Source organism: Suillus bovinus, assembly GCF_016758785.1.
Source record: "Suillus bovinus strain UH-Sbo-P2 chromosome Unknown EDB93scaffold_65, whole genome shotgun sequence".
NCBI lineage: Eukaryota > Fungi > Basidiomycota > Agaricomycetes > Boletales > Suillaceae > Suillus > Suillus bovinus.
Window position 1 is genome coordinate 19,584 of NW_024542121.1, and position 24,065 is coordinate 43,648.

The window sequence follows — 24,065 nt, forward strand, 5'->3', positions numbered from 1 at the left end:
CATCTCTACCGCCACCTTCAAATACTTTGTTTTGTTCTCTGGCGCTGCAAGCTTTGTGGACGTTGCACAATAATTTGGCTTCAGGTTCTACATAGGGTGAGACGTGTCTTTTTTTGTTTAGACCAGCTAAGGATGCGCGACAGTACTTGCAGAGTCCAGACATATTTTGCCACCTGTCTGATCCGTTGCTCTTTCAGTGCCATTAGTTATCGACTTCGTCGTCATTCAGACTCCCACATTAGTCAGGGTCAACCGAATACATCAATAAAACCCTTGCTCATTGCGTGACACTGGAGTCCTAGCGTCGTATCACCCGTTTATCAATTTTTTTTGGTTCGGTTGGTAAGTATCATCATATGTGTGTAGTGTACGAATAAAGTTTTATTTCGTGACTACGCCAGACGACGATCACTAAGTTACTTGCCGCACTAGCACTGAGTGGCGCTACTCGTCATGATAACCTGAGGCGGCCAACCTGGGAACACGTGATCCCCGAACTATCCGGCGGACTCAAGTTCCGGGAGTCCACTACGAGTCTCAGACTTTCTACGTTGGTTTGCAAATCAAAATTGACTTTGATTTTGGAGGGCTTCCTCTTTTTGCTTGGTTTCGCACCGCAATACTTTCACCCAGTCAAGGATCTTGAGGCGGGATCAAATATTCATTTCCACCATGCAGATTTTGGTGAGTGGCGATATATCTAGCACGAAAACCATTGTAACACACCACCATCATTAATATTACCCACTTGCTCACACCTATCCCTCGAATATGACCGTAGTCTTAAATACTCCCAGTTGGTGGCCGGAAATCAGTTCAAACATCTTCAACAGCTATTGGATAGGTTTGTCGTATCAAGACATGTCTTGACAATGATCTGGTATTGACTTGCAATTTCGCAGTTGCCGCCGCCGCCGTTGTGGTATACGACTGGGGTGAGCAGGACAGTTTTCGAAAATCACACATATTCTCATGATGCTTCTAGCATTAACACTCGGACAAGAGGTAGGTCGGTGTTGTCGCCAGAGCAGCCAACTAGCTAATAATGGTGTCATAGATTGAACTGATCTGGGTGAGTGATTGAGTCCCATATCAGAAGAAAAAGAGGAAAATACAATGAATTCACGACAGAGACAACACTGGTCCCTCATGACTCTGCAGTATTTGGTTGTTCGTACCGCACATTGTGCTATAGCGTGGTTGGCAGTAGTGCTGATCCCCCAATGTTCTAGATACGCTATATTGCAATACCATATTCCGTGTATGTGTCGAGGTCAACAGATTGACACCGTGCTAATACCACATCTCTTCGATAATTAGCATCAATGTTCTGAGTATGTCTCATTTGCACTGTATTCAATTCTTCTTCTGACCGGCGGCACACAGGAATCATGCCATTGTTCTCGAAGACAGATACAGTGAGTATTCTACCACCATCTCTCAATCACATCTAATGAATACACTCATTTGTAGGGGTGAGTGAAGTCATGATCATTGAATGTGGCTCAATATGACGACTCAATAGGTGTAAGTTGGTATGTCGCATACTGGTACGAGGGTGTTCACTGACTGGGTGTTTCAGGTAATATTATGTACTATGCAAAAAACGGGACGAATGTGGTCATAGCTGCTATGTTGGGTGGTGAGTTACAGCTGCAATACCTCTGTAAGATTACTTCGGCTGAAATGTGATGCAAGCTATCATGATTGCCCGGTTATATGCCATGTATCAAGGATCTAGAATGATGCTCACCTTCCTTGTTATTATCTTCCTGGCTGTAAACACCGCTTGCGGAGTGATCGCAGCAATAGCAGTCAAGTATGTTGTAGCGGGTAAGCTCCACTTACCGAGTTGAAGAACACAGCTCATCGAACGAACACCAGAGGAGCTGATACTCTCTGGCACGTATACGTGTTATTATAAATATGAAGAAGACGTTCAGCTTCTGATCTCAATGGTTTGGATGCTCAACACCGCTTGGGAGCTCCTTGCACTGTGTCTTTCAGTCTGGATTGCTGCAAAACACTTCCATGACCTGCGACTACCTGGTTCATCGACAGGAACGACCATCAGGGACTGTTTCAGAGTGCTGTTACAATCACACGTGCTTTATTTTTCAAGGTGAGCTTGTAATGTGAATGCGGTTATCTTATTCTTCTGAAGAGCCGCACATGCTAGCTTTCTTTGTGTCTCTTGCCTCCAGTTTACCTATTTCTCTCCAAAGCTCGTGGTGCGCCGAACTGTCGCCGACGTCTGTGTGTAATCATTACTCATCATCTCTGTAGAATTCAAATTCCACTGGAGTTCAGACACTCTATGGTGCTCTTGAAATTTTATTGGGCGTGCAGATGTTTGTGCTGGGACCACGCCTCATCCTTAGCGTTCGAGAATATTATGCAAAACTCGTGGTCGACTCTGACTCCGACACTAGCATCACTTCGATTGTTTTCCTGGAGTGTGTACATGTACCAACTAGCAGTACTGTGTAGCACTCGCCGAGTGGTCAACAGGAAGGAGAGGTTTGACCCGCCGTGGTATTCGGTTGATATGTTATTTTTTAGTATATTTGCAAACCTACTTGTCGTATTACTATTGGAAGGAAGTAGCTACCCGTGCACGCTTGCACCAAGTGACAAGCTGAAATTATCCAGAACGTCTGACAACCAACCCGGTCCTCGATGCCCGATTTTGAAATACAATAAGACTGCCCAGATAGCGCGTTCGTGGAGTTCCGCTGTCTTAGCACGCAGAAGTGACCACAAAGTATGAAGCTCAGATGGCTGCTATTTCATTAATCTGAGATGGATTTTCATCCGTCCGGGCGACAGAGAAGCAAAACAAATGACACGCACCGATTTATGGTTTGACTGCCATGAATGAGCATGGCAAGGGGCTGAGTGGGGAGTGGGGAATTAGTAGAGAATCGGAGCTTCAAGTGTAGTATTCGTCAAACTACTAAGGCATCACGGTCGGCCAAGGTCCAAGATGTTCTGTTGGAATCCCTGCTGAGTACGACCATCAGAGTAAAGCACTGAACGAGATAAACGAGACACAGATATGTGCAGGCATACATACATCCGTTGGCAGCGACAGTCGCTCCTAGAGCAAGCAAACGATGACTTGAATGACTTGGAAGTGCCTGATAGAAGATGGGAAACAGGGAAGATACTTTGCAGAAACTCGCACGCTTGTGTTGGCATCGTGGGAATCGAGTTCTGGAGAGCGACTATGAACAAGATTAAATGAAGACGCAAGATGTATTGATGGCGGGGAGCATATGTGAGTCAGACAAAGTACTTCCGAAAAACCCGCATTATAATGTCTCTTTTGACCTCTAGGAATACCTTTCGAATTTAATTTCACTGGCGACAAAAGGTTAGTTTCCCCGCTCAAGGTACCTAGAATGGGCCTCGTTCCATTATATGGCTGTTACTACGCCTGCCAACCGCTGATGAGGCCGAAAAGAGTGCCTCGATCACAGACCTGTGTGATAGATGACCATATTTCATATAGAGGACTCCTCAATTTTTGCAAGCTTGCAGCAAAAACACCCCGAAAATGGTGATGGAAATTCGTTGCCGACATTACCATGAAAACTAGAATCTTCCTGGTGTTCAACTGTAGCTGCGTGTTTTGAAAATCAAAATTCACTTGGATCATCAAGCTCAAGCCTTGGCGTCTTTTGTTTGATTTTGCACAGCAATACTTCACCTGATCCAGGCAGGATCAGATTTTGGTGACAGGAGGGCTGAACGGTGCTATATCTAGCACGGACGTTGTTGTTGTACACCATCAACATTCCGCACTCGCTCATACCCATCCCTCGAATATGACCGTGGTCTTAAATGATCCCACTTGGTGGCCATCAATCGATTCAAATATCCTTCTCAGTTATTGGATGGGTTTGTCGCATCAAGAATCAAGATGTCTTGATCTAACTGACTTGTGCTTTCGCAGTTGCCGCTGCCGCGGTGGTGGTATACGATTGGGGTGAGCAGGACGGTGTTCGAAAACTACTAATATTCTCATAATATCTCCAGTACTAACACTGGGACAAGAGGTAGGTCGATATTATCGCCGGAATGGCAAACTTGCTAAGAAAGATGTCATAGATTGAACTGATCTGGGTGAGCGTCAAAGTACCTTGTCAGAAGAAAAACGGGAGAACGTGATAAATTTGTGACAGAGGCAGCGTTGGTCTCTCATGACTGTGCTATATCTCGTTGTTCGTACCTCATGTTGATTCTGCAACCATGTCATTCCCATCCCACGAAGACACTCATTTGTAGGGGTGAGTGAAGTTCTGACCATTGATCTTGACTCAACGTAATAACTCAATAGCTGTGAGTGGGAGTTTTTGGTACTACGAGAGCGTTCATTAATTGGGTGTTTCAGGCAATATTATGTACTACGCACGGAATTGGATATATGTGGTTGTAGCTGTCATGCTGTGTGGTAAGTTACCCAGTTGCAACATCTGTAACATTGACTAGACTGAAATATGATGCAAGTTATCACGATTTCTCGCTTACATGCCATGTATCAGGGAAGTAGAATGATGCTAATTTCCCTTGTTATTATCTTTCTGGCTTGCAGCATCGCCTGCGGAGTGATCGGGGCAAAAGCATTCAAGGATAACGTAGTGGGTGAGTTTTACTCGTTGACTTGAAGAATATAGCTCATTGGACAAACACCAGAGGAACTGATACTCTCTGGCACGTATATGTGCTATTATGGATATGAAGGGAACGACAAGCTTCTGTATTTAATACTTTGGACGGTCTACACTGCTTGGGAGGTCCTCGCACTGTGTCTTTCAGTCTGGATTGCTGTGAAACACTTCCGCGACCTGCGACGACTCGGTTTATCGACAGGATCGACCATCGGGGACTGTTTCAGAGTGCTGATACAATCTCACGTGGTTTACTTTGCAAGGTGAGCTGGTAATGTGAATATAGCCGGATTTTCTGCTCAAGTTCTGCCCATATTAGTTTTGTATGTGTCTCTTGCCTTCAGCTTATAACTCACTCTCCAGAGATCGCGGTGCGCCGACCTGTCGCTGACATCTGCGCGTAACTACTGCTCATAATTTCTTTAGAATTCAAGTTCCATTGGAGTTCTGATACTCTATGATGCTCTTCAAGTTTTCATTGGCGTGCAGATGTTTGTGCTGGGGCCACGCCTCATTCTTAGCGTTCGAGAATATCACGCCAAACTCATGGCCGACTCCGACGCAGAAACTAGCATGAATTCGATTGTCTTCCGGGAACGTGTACTTGTATCAACTAGCAGTACTGTGTAGGGACATACTTACCAGGTGGCGTGCATGAAGGACAAATTTGGTCGAGGGTCCGGGGACGTCCATGCGGACAAAAACTCACCTTATCCTACCCATGCTTTCCAATGGTTCATCCGAGTTTTCCAATGACCAGCGGTGCAGCTCTTTAGCGCATTGAGAGTGGGCATTTCAACATACTTCAGGTGCACCAATGTTAGCGTGCCGCTTCAGGATGGAGTAACTTGCATAAGAACTTCGGTTGAGCAACTTATAATCTGTTGGAGCAAAAAGAATGATCATGATTTGACATGACATTGAAGATTAGTCACCTGGACGAACAAACAAAGTAAAAGGACTGGATAGGAAAAGGGGACAAAAACAGTGCGTCCGTGCTCAGATAGGTGATACCGGAAAAATTCCGTGTTCGGGACAGACCCACTATGATCTGTCCGAGCACAAAAGAAGATGGGAAGAGTGTGGCCTTCAGGGCGGTAGAAATGTCCTGGGCACAGGGAAGACTGTTTTTGGAGGATCTGTCGCAGGAGTAAGGTTTTAGTCTCATATATTACACTAGGAATACGTTTCAGCTAGTGTTGTGGGCAGAAGTCCGCCATTCTGCCAATTGGTTCTGCCCGGCAGATGGCAGAATTCTGCGGACGTGCATGAACTCTGCGCTGAGAAATCGTCAAGATGTCCGTATCCTGATGGACGACACAAATCCGATAGTGGTATATGTATAATCATGCTGTAAGTAACACAGATGTTTTTAGTTCCTTGCTCACGCGAGCATAGCCAAAATGTCCAGAGCTTCTGATCATCAATTTGTACGACATTGATGCTCGAATATTTTTGTGTCAAATTCGAGAGAGGGTAAACGAGAACATGATGATCCATGATACTCAACGACATCGAATTCGATATAGAACCCAAGATAGATTTGAATGCTGATAGGTTCCTTGTGGCGTTGGCTAACTCGGCTCCTGAAGGCGCAGGGAAGAATAAGGGTAAGGGTAAAGGTGAGGAGATACAGGAGCTTGATAACCACTCACGAGTGGACAGCGGAATGTTCTTGTCTGGAATCTGCCGATTCGGAAGGAAAAAAATGACATCACGTGACTGACATACATGGCTAAAATGCTTGTCCCGACTCCCGAACACTCGTCAATTGGATCATCGATTCATCCAATATCAATCATATCAAGACTCGAACGTGAGTCACGAATGTCAGTAACGAAGACTGAAGTGAACAAACAACTTGAGGTGAAGAAGTTCCAAAGAATCTCAACAAGTATTTTGGTTCCCGAATCATCATGGTAAAGTTGACATCAACGTTTGGAACACAGATCTGCCAAGATGAGAGAGGCACATCGTCAGGTTGGGTTACAGGAGAACAGGCCTTAACTCCCTCCTATTGACACGATACCAAGGAAATTTGAACGGATAAATCTCACACTGCCAGGGCCATTCCTCAAACGCTCGGAGGCAGCGCTGTCTTCTGGCATGGAAATCACCTTGTTTGCACGGTCAGACCTTCATTGTCAGAAATAAGTAGTGTTGGGGGCAGAATTATTCATCAGACTGCCCATAGAATTCTGCCGACTACCAGGCAGAAGTAGCTTTGCCAGCTCAACCAGCTAGCAGACTTCTTGCCCTAGGAATCAAGCTGGGCCGTACTACAACCAGATACGGTAAGCGCGGGCCGTCTACTTCCGCTGGTAAGCCTAATCGGGAATACCTTTCGTCGCTACATGCATGATAACTTGGATCCATTCCACAAAGTAATCTTTCCACCATCTCCACTATATGCATATGGAACTTCCTGAGTATCGCGTGGAAGTTCCTTCCGATACGCGATTGAATGCTTGCGCACAAGAAAGGCGCATGTAAACATGTTTACATATATATAAGTAATTCCAAGAAGGCCAGTAAGTGCTTAACATCTTGTTCATACCACTGCATTAAATCTAAAATTTGCATTGAGAGAGACAATGGTACCTGTCGCAGTCTCCCCCACTACTGTCACAGAATCTGTTGCCACCTTGAAGACATTGGTTGTCTCTCCACAACCCAATACTCTCCACGACGTCATCGCTCAAGCTGTCAACCTCTATCCGTACCACGAGTTTGGTTTCATAACATCCTCTGCACATGACTCCTCCATCCAGACGAAGACCTTCAGCGCGTTCAACCAATATGTTCGCAACCTCGCACGTGCTATGCTAGAGTGGGGCAAACCCACAGGCTCCATCATCGTCGTATATCTTACGGAGCATGAAGATAATATGGCTGCTGTATGGGCCTGTCTGATGGCCGGCTATGTACCATGCTTGCAGCCTACACTCAGCGCACAACAGGCGCACAAGGAGGGCCATGTCGCCCACATCAAGAACTTGTTTGGGTCTGCTACTTGGCTGACCAACGAGGTTGGGGCCGAACAGATCAGCACCATTTCTGGTCTGGATATTCACCTACTCTCCGAATTAAAGGCATCAGCGGAGACATTTGACGTCTCAGTTGACTGGGTTGCGTACGAGGCAAAGCCGGACGACGAGGCGATCCTGTTCTTGACCTCGGGGTCGACTGGATTCTCCAAGGCTGTCGTTCACACGCACCGCACTATTCTGGCCGCATGCCATGCCAAGGGGCACAGCTACGGCCTGACTTCCGAATCTCAAGTCTTGAACTGTAAGGCGCACGTGGTTTAAACATCAGTGTGATATTGATCGTGATTTCAGGGGTCGGATTTGACCACGTCGCGGGATCGTTAGAAATGCACATCACACCTCTGTTGTATGGCGCTTCGCAACTCCACGTGCACGCATCTGCTATCCTCGCTGATCCCCTTCGACTTCTCCGTCTGATCGACGAAAAGGTACGTCAGCATGATATCATAGTCACACGCATCTCTCATCACTCAATTGTTAGTCGATCGAATTGACGTTTGCCCCGAACTTCCTGCTATCGAAACTGACACGTGATCTGGAGAAGCGCGTCGACCTTTTCGGAACGTTCGACCTGTCTTCCATCAAGCGGATTAACAGCGGCGGCGAGGCTGTTGTTTCCAAGACAGCCCAAGCGTTCGCTGCTACCATGAAGCAGCTCAGCAAGAACCCCTCCGCTGTATCGTTCGTCATCTCTCCTGGATTTGGAATGACAGAAACTTGGTGAGACACATTCAACCATCTGGTGATATAAATAAACTGATGGGGTTTCTGCAGCGCTGGATGCATTTACGAGCCCGTGGATGTCCTCGCAAAGGAGCCTGCTCACGAGTTCCTCGATCTCGGGAGACCCATCGATGGTTGCGAGATGCGCATCGTGGACCCCGCAGATGGGGCCACCCTGCGCCATGACGGAGAGAGCGGCGAGCTCCAGGTTCGCGGACCGATGGTCTTCGTACGATACTACAACAACGCAGAGGCCACGTCCTCCAGCTTCGTCGAGGGCGGCTGGTACCGCACCGGCGATGTCGGCATCATCGAGAATGGCGTCATGCGGCTCAGCGGTCGTATCAAAGACACCGTCATCGTCCATGGTGTCTCGTACGGCATCCCCGAGCTCGAGACCCACCTCCAGACGGTGGAAGGGGTGACGCACTCGTTCCTCGCCGCTGCTCCGTACCGTGCTCCTGGTCAGGAGACGGAAGGATTCATCATTTTCTACTCGCTAATATTCGACCTCGATGGAGCAGACGCTTCCACACAGCTCTTCGCCACTCACCGGGCCCTTCGGGATATCTGCGTGAAGATGATCACGCTGCCGCCTCAGTTCGTCGTTCCGATCCCTGTGAACCAGATGGAGAAGACGACTCTGGGTAAATTGTCTCGTGCGCGTTTGATCAGTCTTTTCAAGCAAGGTCAGCTCGCGAAGCACATCGCTCGCTCGGAGGAGCTTTTGAGCGAGGCACGCGGCGCTACGTTCATCGCCCCATCCACGGAAACGGAGAAAGCGCTTGCCAAGATATATGCCGATATCTTCAACCTCGCAGTTGACGAAGTGTCGGCGAGCGACAATTTCTTCGAGATCGGCGGTACTTCCATTGATGCTATCCGGTAAGTATATCTTTTCCGCTTTCAAACGACCTTCACTGACACATAATCTATAGGCTCAAGCGCGAAGGAGAGGAATATTTTGGCTTGCCTGAGATTTCTGCTATTCAAATCCTCAAGCACCCCGTTCTCTCGAGCCTGTCTAACTACATCAACTCCTTGCTCTCCAAGGGCACCCAGACTGAAGAGTACGACCCCATCATTCCTCTCCAACTTACTGGAAGTAAGACACCAATTTTCTTCGTTCACCCTGGTATTGGGGAGGTCCTCATTTTCGTCAATCTCGCCAAATATTTTCATAATGAGCGTCCCTTCTATGCTTTCCGTGCTCGTGGTTTCGATACTGGCCACTCCTTCTTCACTTCCATGGACGAGATGGTTTCCTGTTATGCCGCAGCAGTTAAGAAGACTCAGGCGACGGGACCATACGCTATCGCAGGCTACAGTTACGGTGGGGTCGTCGCGTTTGAGGTTGCCAAGCGGCTCGAGGCCATGGGCGACGAAGTGAAATTCGTCGGTCTGATCAACATTCCTCCTCATATCGCCGACCGCATGCACGAGATTGACTGGACTGGCGGCATGCTCAACTTGTCGCACTTCCTCGGTCTCGTGTCGAAGCACGATGCTAATGATCTCGCGCCTGCTTTGAGATCGATGACGAGGAAGGAGCAGCTGGAGGTTGTGTGGAAGCTGTCTCCGCCTGAGCGTCTCGTCGAGCTGCAGCTGACGGCTGAGAAGCTCGACCACTGGGTGGACATCGCCGGGTCGCTGATCGAGTGCGGGAAGGAATACAACCCATCAGGCTCAGTTTGTAAGTCATTCGTTTTCTAATTTTATCATCGCTTGCTCATATTCTGGGTCTCTTCAGCCGCGGTTGATGTTTTCTACGCCATTCCTCTCCGGGGCAGCAAGTCAGACTGGCTGAACAACCAGCTCAAGCCATGGTCTGGCTTCAGCCGTGGCGAGCCATCATATACTGATGTTCCTGGGCAACACTACACGCTGATGGACTTTGACCATGTTCCGCAGTTCCAGAAGATATTCCGGGGTCGTCTCGAGGCTCGTGGCCTATAAAAATATAGAGTGGTCTATTATTTTTTATACCTGACATTCGCAAGTATCTATTTAACTACTTATAATAGTTGGTACGTCGTCATGCATCTATTGTTGTCTTATGACACAAGCATATTAGAAATCATTCTTTGCATTTTCTCATGATACTTATAGTGCTTGTTAACTTGAGCCCAACGTTGGGAGTGACATGAAACACCACTCTACTACGACCTCTTGGTGTTGCGATCAATATGAATCTGAATCTGATGGATGTGCCTTGGGTCACACACCATCACGTGCCGTAAAGCTGAATTCTTCAATTCACTCACTGACTTAGTTTTCTCACACTTCAGCCATCGGTGTACTTAAATTCATATTTCCAAGCACCCTACACCATGACCATATACATGGGGTTTTATGTTAACAAATTTGCAGATCATCATGCATTTGAAATTGCCTCTTGATGACTCAGAGTGAGCCACCAATGGTAGCCACTTTCAGTCCTCGCCCTCGTCCACCAGCCGGGCCTGAAAAACATTCGAGGCTTGGTTGTCGTCCTTCCTTGGTCTCGTGTCGAAACATGATGCTGATGATCTGGCTCCTCCCTTGAGACTGCTCACGAGGCAAGAGCAGCTCGAGTTCGTGTGGAATGTGTCGCCTCCTCGACGAATCGTCGAGCTCCAGCTGACGATTGAGAAGCTTGATAAATGGGTAGACCTCGTTGGGTCTCTCATCGATTGCGGACTAGATTACAATCCATCAGGCTCAGTTTGTATGTCTGTTCACTTCCTGATCTCAGATGTGCTTGCTTATATACAAACCCCTCAGCTGCACTCGAAGTTTTTTACGCTATTCCATTGGCCGGAACAAAGGCTGACTGGCTCAACAACCAGCTCAAGCCATGGTCTAACTTCAGCCGCGGCGAGGCATCATATACTGATGTTCCTGGGGAACATCACACGCTCATGGATTTTGAGCACGTCCTGCAGTTTCAGAAGATTTTCCGAAGTCGTCTCGAGGCTCGTGGGCTGTAGTTGTTTGGAATTGCGCATTCCGATTATATCTCTTGTCTTGCGTCGATGTTCTATCAAACTATTTAGCGGGAGTGCATGTATTGCGTACTTAATTTGCCGTATCTCTTCACCATGCCGTAGGCGTACGGTTGACATCGGTATAGGGGATCTTGTGCACCTGTTGCGGGCAGTAGCTTGAATGAAAGTGATTTATCGTTTTCCCCCCAGGGGTACATTGGGCAAAAGGTTGAGGGTGAACGAGTCGAGTATTATACCATATTTATGACATCCTACAGCTTTCAATTAAACACAAACACGCGTCCAAATTCATATTAACCACTTGATATCTTAACTGTTGTCCAACGGCGAATGGCAGCTAAACGACGAAGAACTCGAGGTCGCGAACGCAGTAACGATCGTGGTGACGGCCGAGTAAGCGCTCAGAGTAGCGCAAGCCAAGCATGCGAACGTGAGAAGGAAGTTCCACAGGTTGAAGAACACATCCCAAGTCAACACTAGCGCAAGGGGTTAGATTTGGCACGGGGGCACTCTGAATTGGTACGTACATGCACGTCTCCAACGCGAGAAATTCCTCCATGTATCAACACGGTGGGCGTAGGGGTCGTTGATGTCGAATTCTCGGTCGCCTTTTGCGGCATCGATTTGCATGGTGTAACCCAAAATCATAAATGGCGGGAAGGTGTATGTAAACTCTGAAGGGAGTTCGAGTCGTGATGAAAGTAACTAGAAAAAATATTTGGATACTCACGGAAGATGCAAACGGCAGCAACCAGCGCCGAGAGGGCGCTGAATTGCGGGATGGCAGATCCAATAACGAAGGCAGCGGCCCAATATGCTATGACGGAAATTGCGAAATAGTATTTACCCCGAGTCGCAGTCAGCTGGGGGAAACCAAATATGTCCACGAAGAAGTTGTTGTAAATGATTTTGACACCAATGTTGCCGTACAATGCAGCGGCGATGAGACCAGCGGTCAAAGAAATGGCGTTGGTCGCAGTCTGTAAACTATAAGTGGAAATCCCTTGGTTAGCCGGCTGTAACAGCATCGTCAGTAGGATTCCAAATCAAGAGAGAAACGACGGACGTTAACGACATATTGGCCTTGGTATGAGTAGACGAAAAGACCGAAGAACATGTAAACAACGAAGATGAAGATTTGGGCATACGCCATAGCCTTCCAAAAATCCATTGGGCGCCGCATTTCAGCCATGAACTCGACAAAAATCATGCTAAAAGAAATTTAGTAATCTGCACATGCATATCTTCACGAATTATGATGACTTACGCTCCACCGTATGAGAACACAATCTGCATGATACCATTGAGCTGGTTCTCGAAAGCCTGTAAGTTGATTGCCTGGGTTATCACAGGGCCAGAATATGGTACTGCATTATAGTTGGGTGGCGAGTGAGCCACAAAGGCCATTGTCATTATCAAGACAATGATGTTCATCCAGATAGCGAGATTGGCGATCGAGCCGAACTTCTGAAGAGTGCGAATTTGACCAAGAAACATTCCAGCCAAGGTCCAGACAACGTTACAAACGCTGAAGCATAGCTATAGAGGGGTAAGTTAGATAGATGATAACACGCGCCAAATGATGAGGAGTGTACTTTGAACTTTGCCATCTGCGAAAGACCTTGGCCATTTTGAAGAATAATGATCCCAACATTGAACACGAGCTGCAAACTTTGCAAGACGTTACAGACTGTAGATGCACATGATCAATGGATTCTCTACATTGATGAGAGTGATTACGTACGAAGCCCGAACCAACGGCCATAGATACGTTGCCCCAGCTCTCCAAAAGACTTGACGGGATACCTTTGGGAGTCGAGTTTCAAGAACAACTGCCATAGGATGAAGCCACCATACGCAGCCATAGACGCCGAAGACGACGAAACAGGCTACACCAGGACCATAACCAACTTGTTGGAATGCATACGGGGTAGAGTAAGGACCCAAAATATCTTGGGAATGAAGTTATAGAACCCATCAAAATGATCAAATTTGAAAATGAATTTACCGGTAGTAATAAGATAGAAGACGCTCCCCCAGGTAGCCGTCCTAAGAGCCCCAGAAGCTGCACGGTACTCGCCTGGAGTGACTGGATCGGCGCCCCCCTCTGCTGAGGAAGGAGCTATGGCTGATGCAACGGAACGGTTATCAGAGGAACGTCTGAATGTTCTGGAGATCAGGCCACCCCAATGGGTAGTTTCAGCATCATTCCTTGCAGATAGGACCTCGTTTTCACGTTGAATCTTGGCGTAGTACATATATGTCTCGAGATTAGGCGTAACGCCATCAGGAACATAGTACTCAGGAATATACGGAATCTGGTCTTCCTTCTCTGAAAGAGAAGGTTGAGGGTCCAAGCCGGGTTTGACAGCTGCCGCAGGCTGGAAGGCCATTGTGGTGGGAGCGAGGAATGAAAATTCAGAGTTCACGGATTGATAGGGCAGGCTTTATTTACCTAAACTGTGGGTACTGCTAGATTGAATATCAGTATGCGGTGTTATTACATACCATTACTGTTGGTTACCACACGGCTGATCTCTTGAGAAATGGAAAAACGGATATTCCGGGACGTATGCCGGGAGGAGCTGCATGGTGAGTTCCTGGGACAACACCTGAACACAACAAGCTCATCACGGAAGGCTGCATAGCCTGGGGTGGATTAAGTGCCAGCACAATAACCTAAGTAGGCAAGCGGCGTCAGTACGATACTTTGTCGTTCTGAATCAGGATAACGCAAACGCATGCGCTCAATCTCCAAGTGGGTATAATCTGACATTTGAGCGCCACCGAATCAATGTTGGGGGACTTACTGCTGTGCGTGTTCATGAGGACCTCGTTTATAATTGGCAGCGGTAACGCGTAGTAAAAATCGGCCATCCTGGTGACAAAAGATAAGGGAGAGTTGTAGATTAGTCAGCGCTGTGACCCGACGACGTGGCTTTCCTTGCTCACGTAGCTTTTGGACGAGTGTTGAAAGGGACTGCCTTATATGGAATCTAGGCAAGAAAGTTTTTCACTCGAAATGTGATCCAAAAGGTCGCTATCCACGTTCTTTCTTTATATACCACAGCCTGTCCTCAGGGCTAGTCATCCCGTGTTCGCCGGGGATCAATTCAGACCCGGAAGACTCATCGGTGACTGGCAAATGTTCCGAATATGCTCCCGTGTATGTCGCTGGCACATTCACTTTGACTTTAAAGTTTCAGATACAGTTCGTATATATATGACTCGTTCCCTGAAGATACACAGTCCTCTGCCTATCACGTTTTCCTAGGCCGTGAAGGAACCGTTTGTTTATAGAAATGCACCATAATATTCTCCGTGTGTGTCATCGTCAGATTGAATACCGGATGCGTGGCATTCTGCATAAAAGCTCAATCAGTCACTCGCCGCGTGGAAATCGGCACAGTAAATCACCATCCGGTTATTTTGCGCTCCGAGTATACGAGATGCGCCCTCTTCCTCTGTCCAAGAAAGAGAGTGCAAGAAACACGCTTGACGAAGTTGCTCGTGCATCGATTCTGATTCAAATGAGCGACTACCCTTTCCGATCAATGCTTACAACTTACCAGCCGGAGTTTTCCAATTCCGAACGATAGCATCCCGCCGAGTAGATGACAGGAAAACATTGTGCTGAGCCGACGATAATCCTGCTAGACAATACAGCGTATGGTATGAATCTGCGGGCCTGTAAATATCGTCAGCAGAGAACCATGCAAATAGTACCAGAACCCAATTACTTTGGAGGTTTATCACGCAACCCTCCTGCTGGGTGTTGCCCAGCACATAGGATGTAGCGCTGTAGGGCAGCACGATCCCATACAGAATCTGCGTATGAGTTCAGCATCTCTCGTCATCCAACGACAGCAGACGACAAACCATCAATATCATCCCAACTTTCGTCCTCTTCATTCGCACGAGAAGATTCATGACCATCATCACGGCCATGCGCACCAACGATGCCTAGCGAAGATAACAATGCAAAGCAGCCCCCGACCCACCAAGAATAACACCCATCCACAAGCTTATTAGTACGGCCTCTGAAACCACCAAGCTCGGTCTCCGAGCCTTGCATCTGCACCAGCCATCGCAGCAGCGTCTTGAAATTCAGAGATGACCGCTGGAGCGAAGGCTTTTGCAGAGCAAGGTACGGTTGAAGCATGACCCATGAGGCTAGAGAGCAGAAAGTGTACCCCCCATGAGCCTCCCCGAGAGGCGGACGCGGAGAATCAAGTAGCGTCGGAGGACCGTCTGGCTCAGGAGAGAAATATGGCTGGGACGCGCATGAGAAGCCTCCTTCATAGGTCTGGCATGACATAATGAACCCAGGGATGCCCTCCAAAAGTTCCGGCGTCAGCATGTTCAGTAAATGCGCCGTCACGAGGAGGCAATATGTACCGCTGTACGATCATCTGCATCAACAAATCGACAGAAACCCGATCAGGACTTCACAAACCGAACATCCACTTCTGCATGGTGCGCTACAAGGAATGCCCCATCTGGTTGCTTGACGGACAAGAAAAACTTGTACATCTTCTCCCTGCCGGTGAAGCGTCAACAACAACATTTCCATATGGGTCATAAATTTGGGAACTCACCGGTCGATTTGATCCCATCCTCCTCCCGGGCCAGGCCTTCCAACGATCGCCAACGCACAAACTGCCGCATAAGTCGGTAGTAAATGCGCAGCCTGCCCCGGCCCACCTCCAAAACCGCCCTCTGGATGCTGCAATGCCATAATAGTGTCGATGGCCCTGTATTATAAAGAAAGCACATCATATATCCCGTTTGATCGGATACTAAGCACCACATGCTCCAACGCACTTTTGTTTATTGTCTGGATCTAGCGCTACGCCCATGATGCTGAAGCTTTGGAGCGTCCAGTAGAGCAGCCATGGTTGGCTTGCGTCTTGACTGATGTAGCGGGATGGAAAGCCTTGGATTAGATTTCGGATTAAGAACTGTAGATGTGCGTCTCTCTGCAACGGGGAGGGCGAGTCTGGGTTGAGTGGGAGGTGCTTGAGCAGTATGGTTTCTGTTTCTGTTTGGTGATCTGTTGTCTCAGTTTCGTACGAATCATGAGGTGACCTTCGCGGCTGCGACATTATTGCACTGGTAGATGATGGTTAGATGTAGCGACTATTATAGTGGCTGCTTGTGCAGCATCGACTCGAAAGGATTCAGACAATAACAAAAGTCAAACCCGACTTAAACATACTTGAACTCAAACCCTACAGTAACCGAGCAACTGATCGTGACCATCATCATGAAACGTGAAGAAACATCTACTACGTGCGTCTATCTCTAGTATATCCTTTTTATTTTATACAACATGTAGTAACCGTAACCTCACAGCACCCTCTCCACCAGACCCAACCCTTCGCTCTCCAAGATTTCACGGATGGGGTCACAAATCTCCTTGGTATATGGAACGTGAACTCCGGGAGTTTTAAAAACGCCATCCAAAACAAGTTGCGTTGCAATACCACAAGGAACACCGACAGTGAGTGCCATTGCCGAATGCCCAGATGAACTTCCGTATTGTTCAAGCGTCGAGGTAAGCGTTTGCTAGAATATGATGAGCAAAAATTTGTCTGATAATACCTGTAGGAAATACAAACCTCGCTACCGTCAACCCACTCGACCACGAACTTGTGCTGAAGCATGACGAGGTCCCGTTCGCCCTGCTCGTACTTCATCAGCGTCTCGAGTTGCGCGCAGAGGGTATCGAGGAGGTTTCCTGCACGGGGCTTCACAGTCTCCGATGAGAAAAGTCCAATCCAGCGGAGCCCGGAAATGATACGGCTAGCTTCAGCATCGTTAGGGAATTTGCAGACCGACTTGACGTGCGCAACGAGAGTGCTAGATTGGTTGAGTCAATCACGTACGTATTGTGCACAGATTCAGACGACTAGTCGCTTACCTTTCTGCAGCGTCATTAGCACCGATCGCTTGTTGCATGACCTGGGCCCAGGTCAAGCCCTCCTTCAACCAGTCCTTCTCGGATGCATCAAGCCAGCCCAAATCAACAAGCGCCTTGATGAACTCGGGGAATCCCTGGTATCGGAGTGTGCCGCGGACCACAGTCTCTGCCTCTGGGATGTTATACCACTCCCTGAAGGGTACGGAGTTACGGTTCGGATAAGCCACGAACGCAAATGCAGGCGAGATAAAGTAGGGTTTGGCATATCCCATCAATTCGTTGCCGGAGATATCGAGCTGTTTACCCTGAGAAAGATAGGATGCTGAGTTAAGCAGGGCGAGTAGGACTCCACGAGATGACCACGAGAACTTGTAGCCGAGTGGGTTGCCCGAACACTCTGGTGCTGGGAGACCGCCACAGTACGATAAGAACTGTTTGATCTATGAAGATATGTGAGGCGTTTGTAGAGATCGAAAGTACAGATAGCTCACCTTGCCGCCCTTAGCATGCACCTCATCGATTGTTTTGATCGCGTACAAATGGTCAATGCCAGGATCAAGACCAATTTCGTTCATGACAATGATTCCCGCTCTTTTTGCCTCCTCATCAAGTTCACGCATTGCAGGGGATACATAACTGGTGGTGACGACGTGAACTTTGGCCTTTATCGCAGCCCTGATGACAGTTACGTGGTACGTGTAGGGGATCAGAGAGATTACGAGATCATGTGCAGCAACCTGAGCCTCGAGATCGTTGGTGTTATTGACATCAAGAGAGATGCCCTGTGTATTTGGAAGACCCTCTGCCAATGCCTGTGCACTCTTGAGCGTGCGGCATGCTGTGGAAGGAATGAGGATCACCAAAAGGTACAGATTTGATTGACCTACCGATTGTTAGCTCATTGGACGGGTCACGTACAACGTACTCGGCACACGGGCGTGCAACAAAACCAGAGCCAAGGAGAAGTACTTTGCGAATTTTCTCGCCTTCTGCTGCTACTTTAGCAGCCGCAGAAGCACGTCCGAATACAGGTTGAATGTCCTTTCCCTCCTCCAAGTACGATTTAACAAACTGTGGAAGCACGAAGGCCGCTCGGTGCACGTCCTCGTTATAATAACGAGTGTTGGCTACTTTGCGTGTGGGCACAGTGAGGTCCCGACCTTGTTCCTTCGAGCACACCATGAATCCGATCTGGCCAGATGGATATGTCGGGATGGTAGTGAAGGCATACTGCGAAACTGCGAATATCTCGCGTGTGGACTTCAGAAGGTTGTTGATCAAGGGAATGTGGAGCCACTGAGATTCTGCCTGTGTCGATATGTGCCCCCCAGGAGTTAGTGCATCATGAAGAAGCTTGAAGTAGGGCTTTTGGAAAAGAGCCTCCGCTGGACCAACTGGATCAGAGGAATCGGTGATTATCACGTCGTAGGTTGACTCGCTCTCGGCAAGGAACTTGAATCCGTCGCCAACAAAGACCTTGACGCGGGGAGAGTCGAGCAGTGCAGACATGTGAGGGAGGTATGTCTTTGAGACTCTAATCACAGCCTGTATCACCGTCAAAGAAGTGCTTGTATATGTTACAGTTATTCATGTACATACCTCATCGATGTCGCAGAGAACCACCTGCTCAACTGTATCATGCTTGAGCACTTCTCGAACGACACCTCCATCGCCACCCCCGATAACAAGTACCTTCTTAGGGTTTGGATGGCTGGCGAGAGGTAGATGGGCTATCATTTCCTGATACCTACGGAAGGGTTAACTGATTTGAGCAAGGGTTGATGTATGAGTGACATACGAGAACTCGTCGCGTTCGGTGCATTGAATAACACCATCGAGGACCAGTACATTGCCATATGTCTCAGATTCAAAGACGAGAACATCTTGATAAAGAGATTTTTCGATATGCAAGATCTTATTGACCTTGAGGGTCATGGCCTGACCAGGCCACTGAGAGGAGATTTCGCGGAACCAACCATCTATCAAGTGCGATCGGTCAAAAATCAATTCATTGTTATATGGCACCTACCTTGGATCGAAGGGTGTGCGAGGGGTGACATTTCTTGCTCAACAAACGAGTCAAGTGCAGATCTTCAAATGATAATTTTCTCGGATCTCGCCCGACGACCGACGGTCCGGGACGGCTTGTCAGATCCGACAAAGTGCATCGTGACAGACCGCTTTTCGCTTCTTAAAATTCCATTTTCGTCCTCTGAGAGAGTAGATTATACTCTGTAGGGCATTTACAATCTGCACCTCAGAGTCCGTTCCAGCCGGTCGCCGCTTTAGATGCGCAACTAGCATTGAATATCGGGGGTTTACCTAGCACGCCACTAGTGACCAGGGACCCTCGAACCGAGGTGCGGCGGCGCAGGTCTGCAGTCACCGTAGAAGGGACTTGCAGCAACAGTTCTCGCATCGAGGAGGAATGCTCCAGCTCCAGCCTGAGTGTCAGCGACTTGTACGGTGGCCCAAAACTTGAATTTCGACAGCCCATCCGTTCACCATCCAGGGCACTGCACCTTCCACATCATCACGTCCGCAGTCGCTCTCATGCAATCATTTCTGCGTGTTCAGGAGCAGGCAGCCAAATATAGCTTAACCTTGGTAGAATTACCTAGTGTAGGCGACCCTCACTTACCTCGAGGCTCCGAAATGACTGCTCCTGAACACGCAGAATCTTAATACGCCTTCTTTTAGGTCCATAATGGGCGGAGTAGGAAACGAACTCAAGATCGCGGAGAGCAACAGTGGATCTGGGCACGGATGTTGACTAATTGATCACCCAACGTTGGGACCGAGAATGCCTAGCAATTCAGGGTGACCGGACTGACATATTCCACAAAGGCGTCACTAATCACAACGTCAGGTATCCTGGACAATCATCGATGAGTGGGAGCGCTGTCCCTGCAACGTACTCTCATAGACCCTAATACTATACTTTCGCCTGTCAAAGAGATCTTTATTCTGACATGCCAGTTCTTCGGGTGCGTTTTCCCTTTCTTTCCAGCCGCTTCAAAACGCCGAGATGTTATACTGTGGCTCGACATCTTCCTTTCTTACTTTCATCTCGCAATGAGCTACAGACACTCCCTGGAGGATACTTGTAGAGTGTTTATTTCGCGTCCGCGACGCTATAATCAACCAGCACTTACCCAACATACATTCCAGCATTCCCCGTCGCCTGGCTTCACGCCCGTAGATCTTGGAACTCCATCATCCTTTTCTTTGTCAGAATCACCACAAAGTACATCGGATTCTACTCCGTCGCCGAACAGGCTTCCAGATGTCATTCAACTGCCTATACCAGGAGTCGCAGACCTCATTCCAAAGACGAATCGGACGTCGCATGCCAAACGACAGCCTGCTGGACACATTCCTCGTCCACGCAATGCGTTCATTCTCTTCCGCTGCGACTTTGTCCAACAAAAGAAAATTCCTGGTCATGTAGAGAGCGACCACCGAAACCTATCACGTATCGCAGGTAAAATATGGAGAGGCATGAAGAAAGAGCAACAGAAACCGTGGATTGACCTTGCCTTGAAAGAGAAAGAGCGCCACGCTGCCATGTACCCTGGGTATAAATACATGCCTGCGCAGCAAACTTCAAAGCAACGGAAGGTCAAGAGTGATCGCATCGCTAAAGAAGAGAGGGAGCTGGAATCACGCAGGGCGGAATTATCGTCCGTTTTGGTACAGCGCGCGCTCGAGATGAGCGATAGCTCAAAGCAAACTGCGCAGGCTGCCGCTCGGTTTACGCCTTATCCTGCTCCCTCGCGTCCACGACGCTCGTCCTCGTGCCCCCCTGTTGGCGCAGAACCAGTGAACCCGCTCACAGATCTTGACTCTTGGGCCCCGTTCTTGGTTACTCATGACGATTTAGCTCGTCGCCCGAGTCGCACCACCATGTACCACTCCGTCACCTCGGAGCCAATTGCCTCACCTCTCATTCCAGCGTGTGACCTTCCGAACTCGCAGCCTGGTGGAGATACATGGTTTGGTGCTCCAATGCCGTACGCGTGGCCTTTTCCAGACCAAGAGGACGACCCTTTGTTCGAGGCACAGGCTTCTGATACCACGTCACAATTTAACTCTCCCTTCGGTCAACAGGTGAGTATTTTAAGTTATGGCTTCTAAGACTGTTTATTGATGCTTTAGTAGAATACCGAACTTTACCCTCAGAATTCCGAGTTCATATACTCTCCATTTGAGAACCTTCCCCAGATGCCCTCCGTGAGTATGGACAGGGGAGGGGCGCTCGGGCTGGACTTTACAAATCCGTTCGGTCTTGATAGTTTCCCATTCAATACGGATAGCTTCCCGCCATTGTCTTCTGACATGTCTTCAATGTTCTCTTCTCTGGAATGTGCCATGTCAAGTGACCCGAGCGCTATGGGGAGTATGAAATAGAACGGTGAAACATCCTTACTCAGTCGCAATAACATGGCCTTGGTCAATTTAAGGTAAAAAGCTGTGCTTTCCCCAGTGACATATGTCTGTTTACTGACGGTGAAGTAGTCATCAAGGATCTCGTTTGCTTATCCAACGATGGAATTCGACAAGAACGAACTCGCATCGTCGTAGATCTTCGCTCCGATCCTCATGTTCATTCTTCATGGGTTTTTAGATAATATAGTAGCCGTGCATCGCTAATTTAGATGGAAACAACATACCAGAAATATTTAATATCTTTTCCTTTTAGAATAGTATCGTTGCACAAAACATCACTCACTCTCAGTAAATTTACTCTAATGTTATCGTCTCTCATCCACACCAACCGAGAATCACGTCTCACTTAACATCTCAGAAGAGTTGTATCAAGACTAGTTACCGATCACGTGCACAAACAGAATTGCCAGCCCGGGGCGTTCCGCTAGGTTAGGTTTCGAACTCTGAATTACCACCGCACCCATAGATGACCAGATGTAATATTATTCATTCATTCATACACCCCATACCTACGCTTTCTAATGATACTAGCGGACTGAAACACTATGAATTCGTGTGCGCGCTTGAGTCCACAGATATCACACTGACATACCCACTTCAAGTCTTCAAGTCGCACTGACTATACGACGATCTGGAAGTTGATGAGTTTACCAATGAATCAACGGGTGCAAAAGAAATAGGCGCGAAACTTCGAGTGAACTGGAATTGCAAATTCATTCTTTCGAGACTGCAAGGGCGGGCGGATATCATGCAAAACTTTGTTACATAGCGTTGTTCTTGACAACGGTCCATGGGGACCCGGTGCTGACCGGGGGGCGCACGCCAGCGTTAAACGATCTACTTTTGTACAATCGTAGCGGCGCTGGAAAGCGCCAGTCCCCGACTCCAAGAAACAACGATGTATGACAGCAAACAGTAATCAATATACGACATTCGAGACGTAGAACTATCAGGCTATTCGCAGGTCAAAGGTGGCACTGTTGTCTATTCCAGTCTACTCCTCATCAGTCCCCAGATCCATGTCGAATAAGTCACGACCCTTCGATGGCATCTTCGAGGTCTTAGTAGGTGACTGGCCTTGGAGCTCGTCGTCGGCCTTCCTTTTTCCTTTCGAATCGTGCAGAGCTTTCTTCGTGTAAGCTGCACACGGCAGCAGCTGCATACGCCGCAGTATAAGTTGGTATGCACGGGAGCCATTAGCGTCGCGACTATTGAGCTGGACATCTTTGGGAGGTCTGATGTTCCAACTGCCGGTGGTAATGACTGTCAGAGAAAGCCGAGGACAAGGAATGAACAGACATACAGTTTCAAGATGACTAACGGTTGAGGACCAATGAAAACAACACTCAGAAACCCGTTGATGTCCGTGGGAGTCCGTGGCAACACAGAAACGGTAGACATAACATTCATGTCATGAGCGCAGGTGTTTCCATAGAAAACCTTAGGCTGCGATGGGTCAGACGATTGAAATAAGCGGGTGACGTGCGCAGTAATAGAATAGATGGCACATATCTTCTCCTCGACCCATGTCAGGTCGCGAAATTGGTCAGGGAGGGTGCCACGAAACAAACCATTCGCAAGCGCTAACGAAGGCATCTTCTCCTGCACCAAGGAACACCTGCAATGTGGGCATATTTTGAGTTCAACGGCCCTCGCATTTTCAAACACGATACCACGCTTCTCCAGCACTAGACCATCGATCAGATCGTTGCCAAAAGTGAAACACGCTGACATGCCTTGAAGAATGCACTTTTTGATAACAAAATCATCCGATACGCGGAGCAGATCTAAATTCAAAGACGAAATATCTCCTGATAGGCGAACATCAGTAGTGTCTCTGTCGTACTGCGAGCACACGGCACATACAGGCGGCTCAGTCCACATAGTACCTTTCATATAGCCATTCAAACACTCGAAAACAACCTCCTTCGAAACCGGCATTGGCCAATCGCGTTCTCGTTCTATGCGAACAGTATTTGCATCTGCCAACGCATTCTGTTTTCATTCTAGACGGGCTGACCTGTGCTTGACGGACCGCGACATGATTTCGTGCGACAAACGTTCAGTAACGAGCACACCAAACTCATGAGTGATAATCTGATGGAAAATGTCCTGATCCAAAAGTGAGTCGAACATCAAGAACGGAAAATACGCAAGATAAATATCACCCAAAATACTTGCTCCAGCATGAAACAGGGACAGTGCACGTTGTCGAACATAACCAGCAAGTAGGCAAGTTATGAAACTCGGCAGCAAGCAG

The 24,065-nt window shown here is 48.1% G+C and overlaps 8 protein-coding genes across 8 annotated transcripts; 4 read left to right on the forward strand and 4 right to left on the reverse strand.

Moving 5' to 3' along the window:
* Positions 1-771: 771 nt before the first annotated feature.
* EDB93DRAFT_1253852 (uncharacterized protein) lies at positions 772-5,303 on the forward strand (the record flags this gene model as incomplete). The annotated part of the gene is made up of 20 exons (XM_041453533.1): positions 772-844; positions 903-935; positions 986-1,005; positions 1,058-1,072; positions 1,132-1,174; positions 1,233-1,261; positions 1,321-1,334; positions 1,387-1,475; positions 1,526-1,531; positions 1,583-1,642; positions 1,699-1,833; positions 1,885-2,122; positions 2,180-2,231; positions 2,287-2,456; positions 3,722-3,903; positions 3,959-3,991; positions 4,042-4,061; positions 4,680-4,936; positions 4,993-5,044; positions 5,100-5,303. The coding sequence occupies 20 exons, from the start codon at positions 772-774 to the stop codon at positions 5,301-5,303; spliced, it is 1,725 nt and encodes a 574-aa protein (XP_041304090.1).
* Positions 5,304-6,871: 1,568 nt separating this feature from the next.
* Positions 6,872-10,729, forward strand: EDB93DRAFT_774321 (atromentin synthetase). The gene is made up of 8 exons (XM_041457419.1): positions 6,872-6,967; positions 7,059-7,204; positions 7,261-7,964; positions 8,015-8,151; positions 8,205-8,443; positions 8,498-9,331; positions 9,385-10,139; positions 10,197-10,729. Exons 3-8 carry the CDS (start codon positions 7,268-7,270, stop codon positions 10,400-10,402), a joined length of 2,868 nt encoding a protein of 955 aa, XP_041304091.1. The 5' UTR covers positions 6,872-6,967; positions 7,059-7,204; positions 7,261-7,267; the 3' UTR covers positions 10,403-10,729.
* Positions 10,730-10,844: 115 nt separating this feature from the next.
* EDB93DRAFT_1253854 (uncharacterized protein) lies at positions 10,845-11,415 on the forward strand (the record flags this gene model as incomplete). The annotated part of the gene is made up of 3 exons (XM_041453534.1): positions 10,845-10,868; positions 10,925-11,153; positions 11,210-11,415. 3 exons carry the CDS (start codon positions 10,845-10,847, stop codon positions 11,413-11,415), a joined length of 459 nt encoding a protein of 152 aa, XP_041304092.1.
* Positions 11,416-11,742: 327 nt separating this feature from the next.
* Positions 11,743-13,826, reverse strand: EDB93DRAFT_1242318 (transmembrane amino acid transporter protein-domain-containing protein; the record flags this gene model as incomplete). The annotated part of the gene is made up of 9 exons (XM_041451997.1): positions 11,743-11,909; positions 11,961-12,107; positions 12,164-12,449; positions 12,500-12,644; positions 12,701-12,972; positions 13,029-13,123; positions 13,178-13,265; positions 13,303-13,385; positions 13,442-13,826. The coding sequence occupies 9 exons, from the start codon at positions 13,824-13,826 to the stop codon at positions 11,743-11,745; spliced, it is 1,668 nt and encodes a 555-aa protein (XP_041304093.1).
* A 652-nt stretch (positions 13,827-14,478) lies between these two features.
* On the reverse strand, positions 14,479-16,791 carry EDB93DRAFT_774341 (terpenoid cyclases/protein prenyltransferase alpha-alpha toroid). The gene is made up of 8 exons (XM_041457420.1): positions 16,258-16,791; positions 16,032-16,187; positions 15,890-15,973; positions 15,313-15,833; positions 15,174-15,261; positions 15,003-15,121; positions 14,851-14,954; positions 14,479-14,795 (listed from the first exon to the last, which is right to left on the reverse strand). Exons 1-8 carry the CDS (start codon positions 16,536-16,538, stop codon positions 14,694-14,696), a joined length of 1,455 nt encoding a protein of 484 aa, XP_041304094.1. The 5' UTR covers positions 16,539-16,791; the 3' UTR covers positions 14,479-14,693.
* Positions 16,362-19,416, reverse strand: EDB93DRAFT_1302790 (Saccharopine dehydrogenase-domain-containing protein; the record flags this gene model as incomplete). The annotated part of the gene is made up of 8 exons (XM_041454707.1): positions 16,362-17,001; positions 17,055-17,295; positions 17,357-17,796; positions 17,848-18,194; positions 18,244-18,901; positions 18,956-19,103; positions 19,155-19,335; positions 19,386-19,416. 8 exons carry the CDS (start codon positions 19,414-19,416, stop codon positions 16,783-16,785), a joined length of 2,265 nt encoding a protein of 754 aa, XP_041304095.1. The 3' UTR covers positions 16,362-16,782.
* Positions 19,417-20,431: 1,015 nt separating this feature from the next.
* On the forward strand, positions 20,432-21,987 carry EDB93DRAFT_1253858 (uncharacterized protein; the record flags this gene model as incomplete). Its single annotated transcript, XM_041453535.1, has 3 exons — positions 20,432-21,466; positions 21,518-21,755; positions 21,875-21,987. 3 exons carry the CDS (start codon positions 20,432-20,434, stop codon positions 21,985-21,987), a joined length of 1,386 nt encoding a protein of 461 aa, XP_041304096.1.
* A 768-nt stretch (positions 21,988-22,755) lies between these two features.
* On the reverse strand, positions 22,756-23,700 carry EDB93DRAFT_774708 (uncharacterized protein). Its single transcript, XM_041457421.1, has 3 exons — positions 23,672-23,700; positions 23,109-23,616; positions 22,756-23,052 (listed from the first exon to the last, which is right to left on the reverse strand). The coding sequence occupies exons 2-3, from the start codon at positions 23,537-23,539 to the stop codon at positions 22,800-22,802; spliced, it is 684 nt and encodes a 227-aa protein (XP_041304097.1). The 5' UTR covers positions 23,540-23,616; positions 23,672-23,700; the 3' UTR covers positions 22,756-22,799.
* Positions 23,701-24,065: the final 365 nt, after the last annotated feature.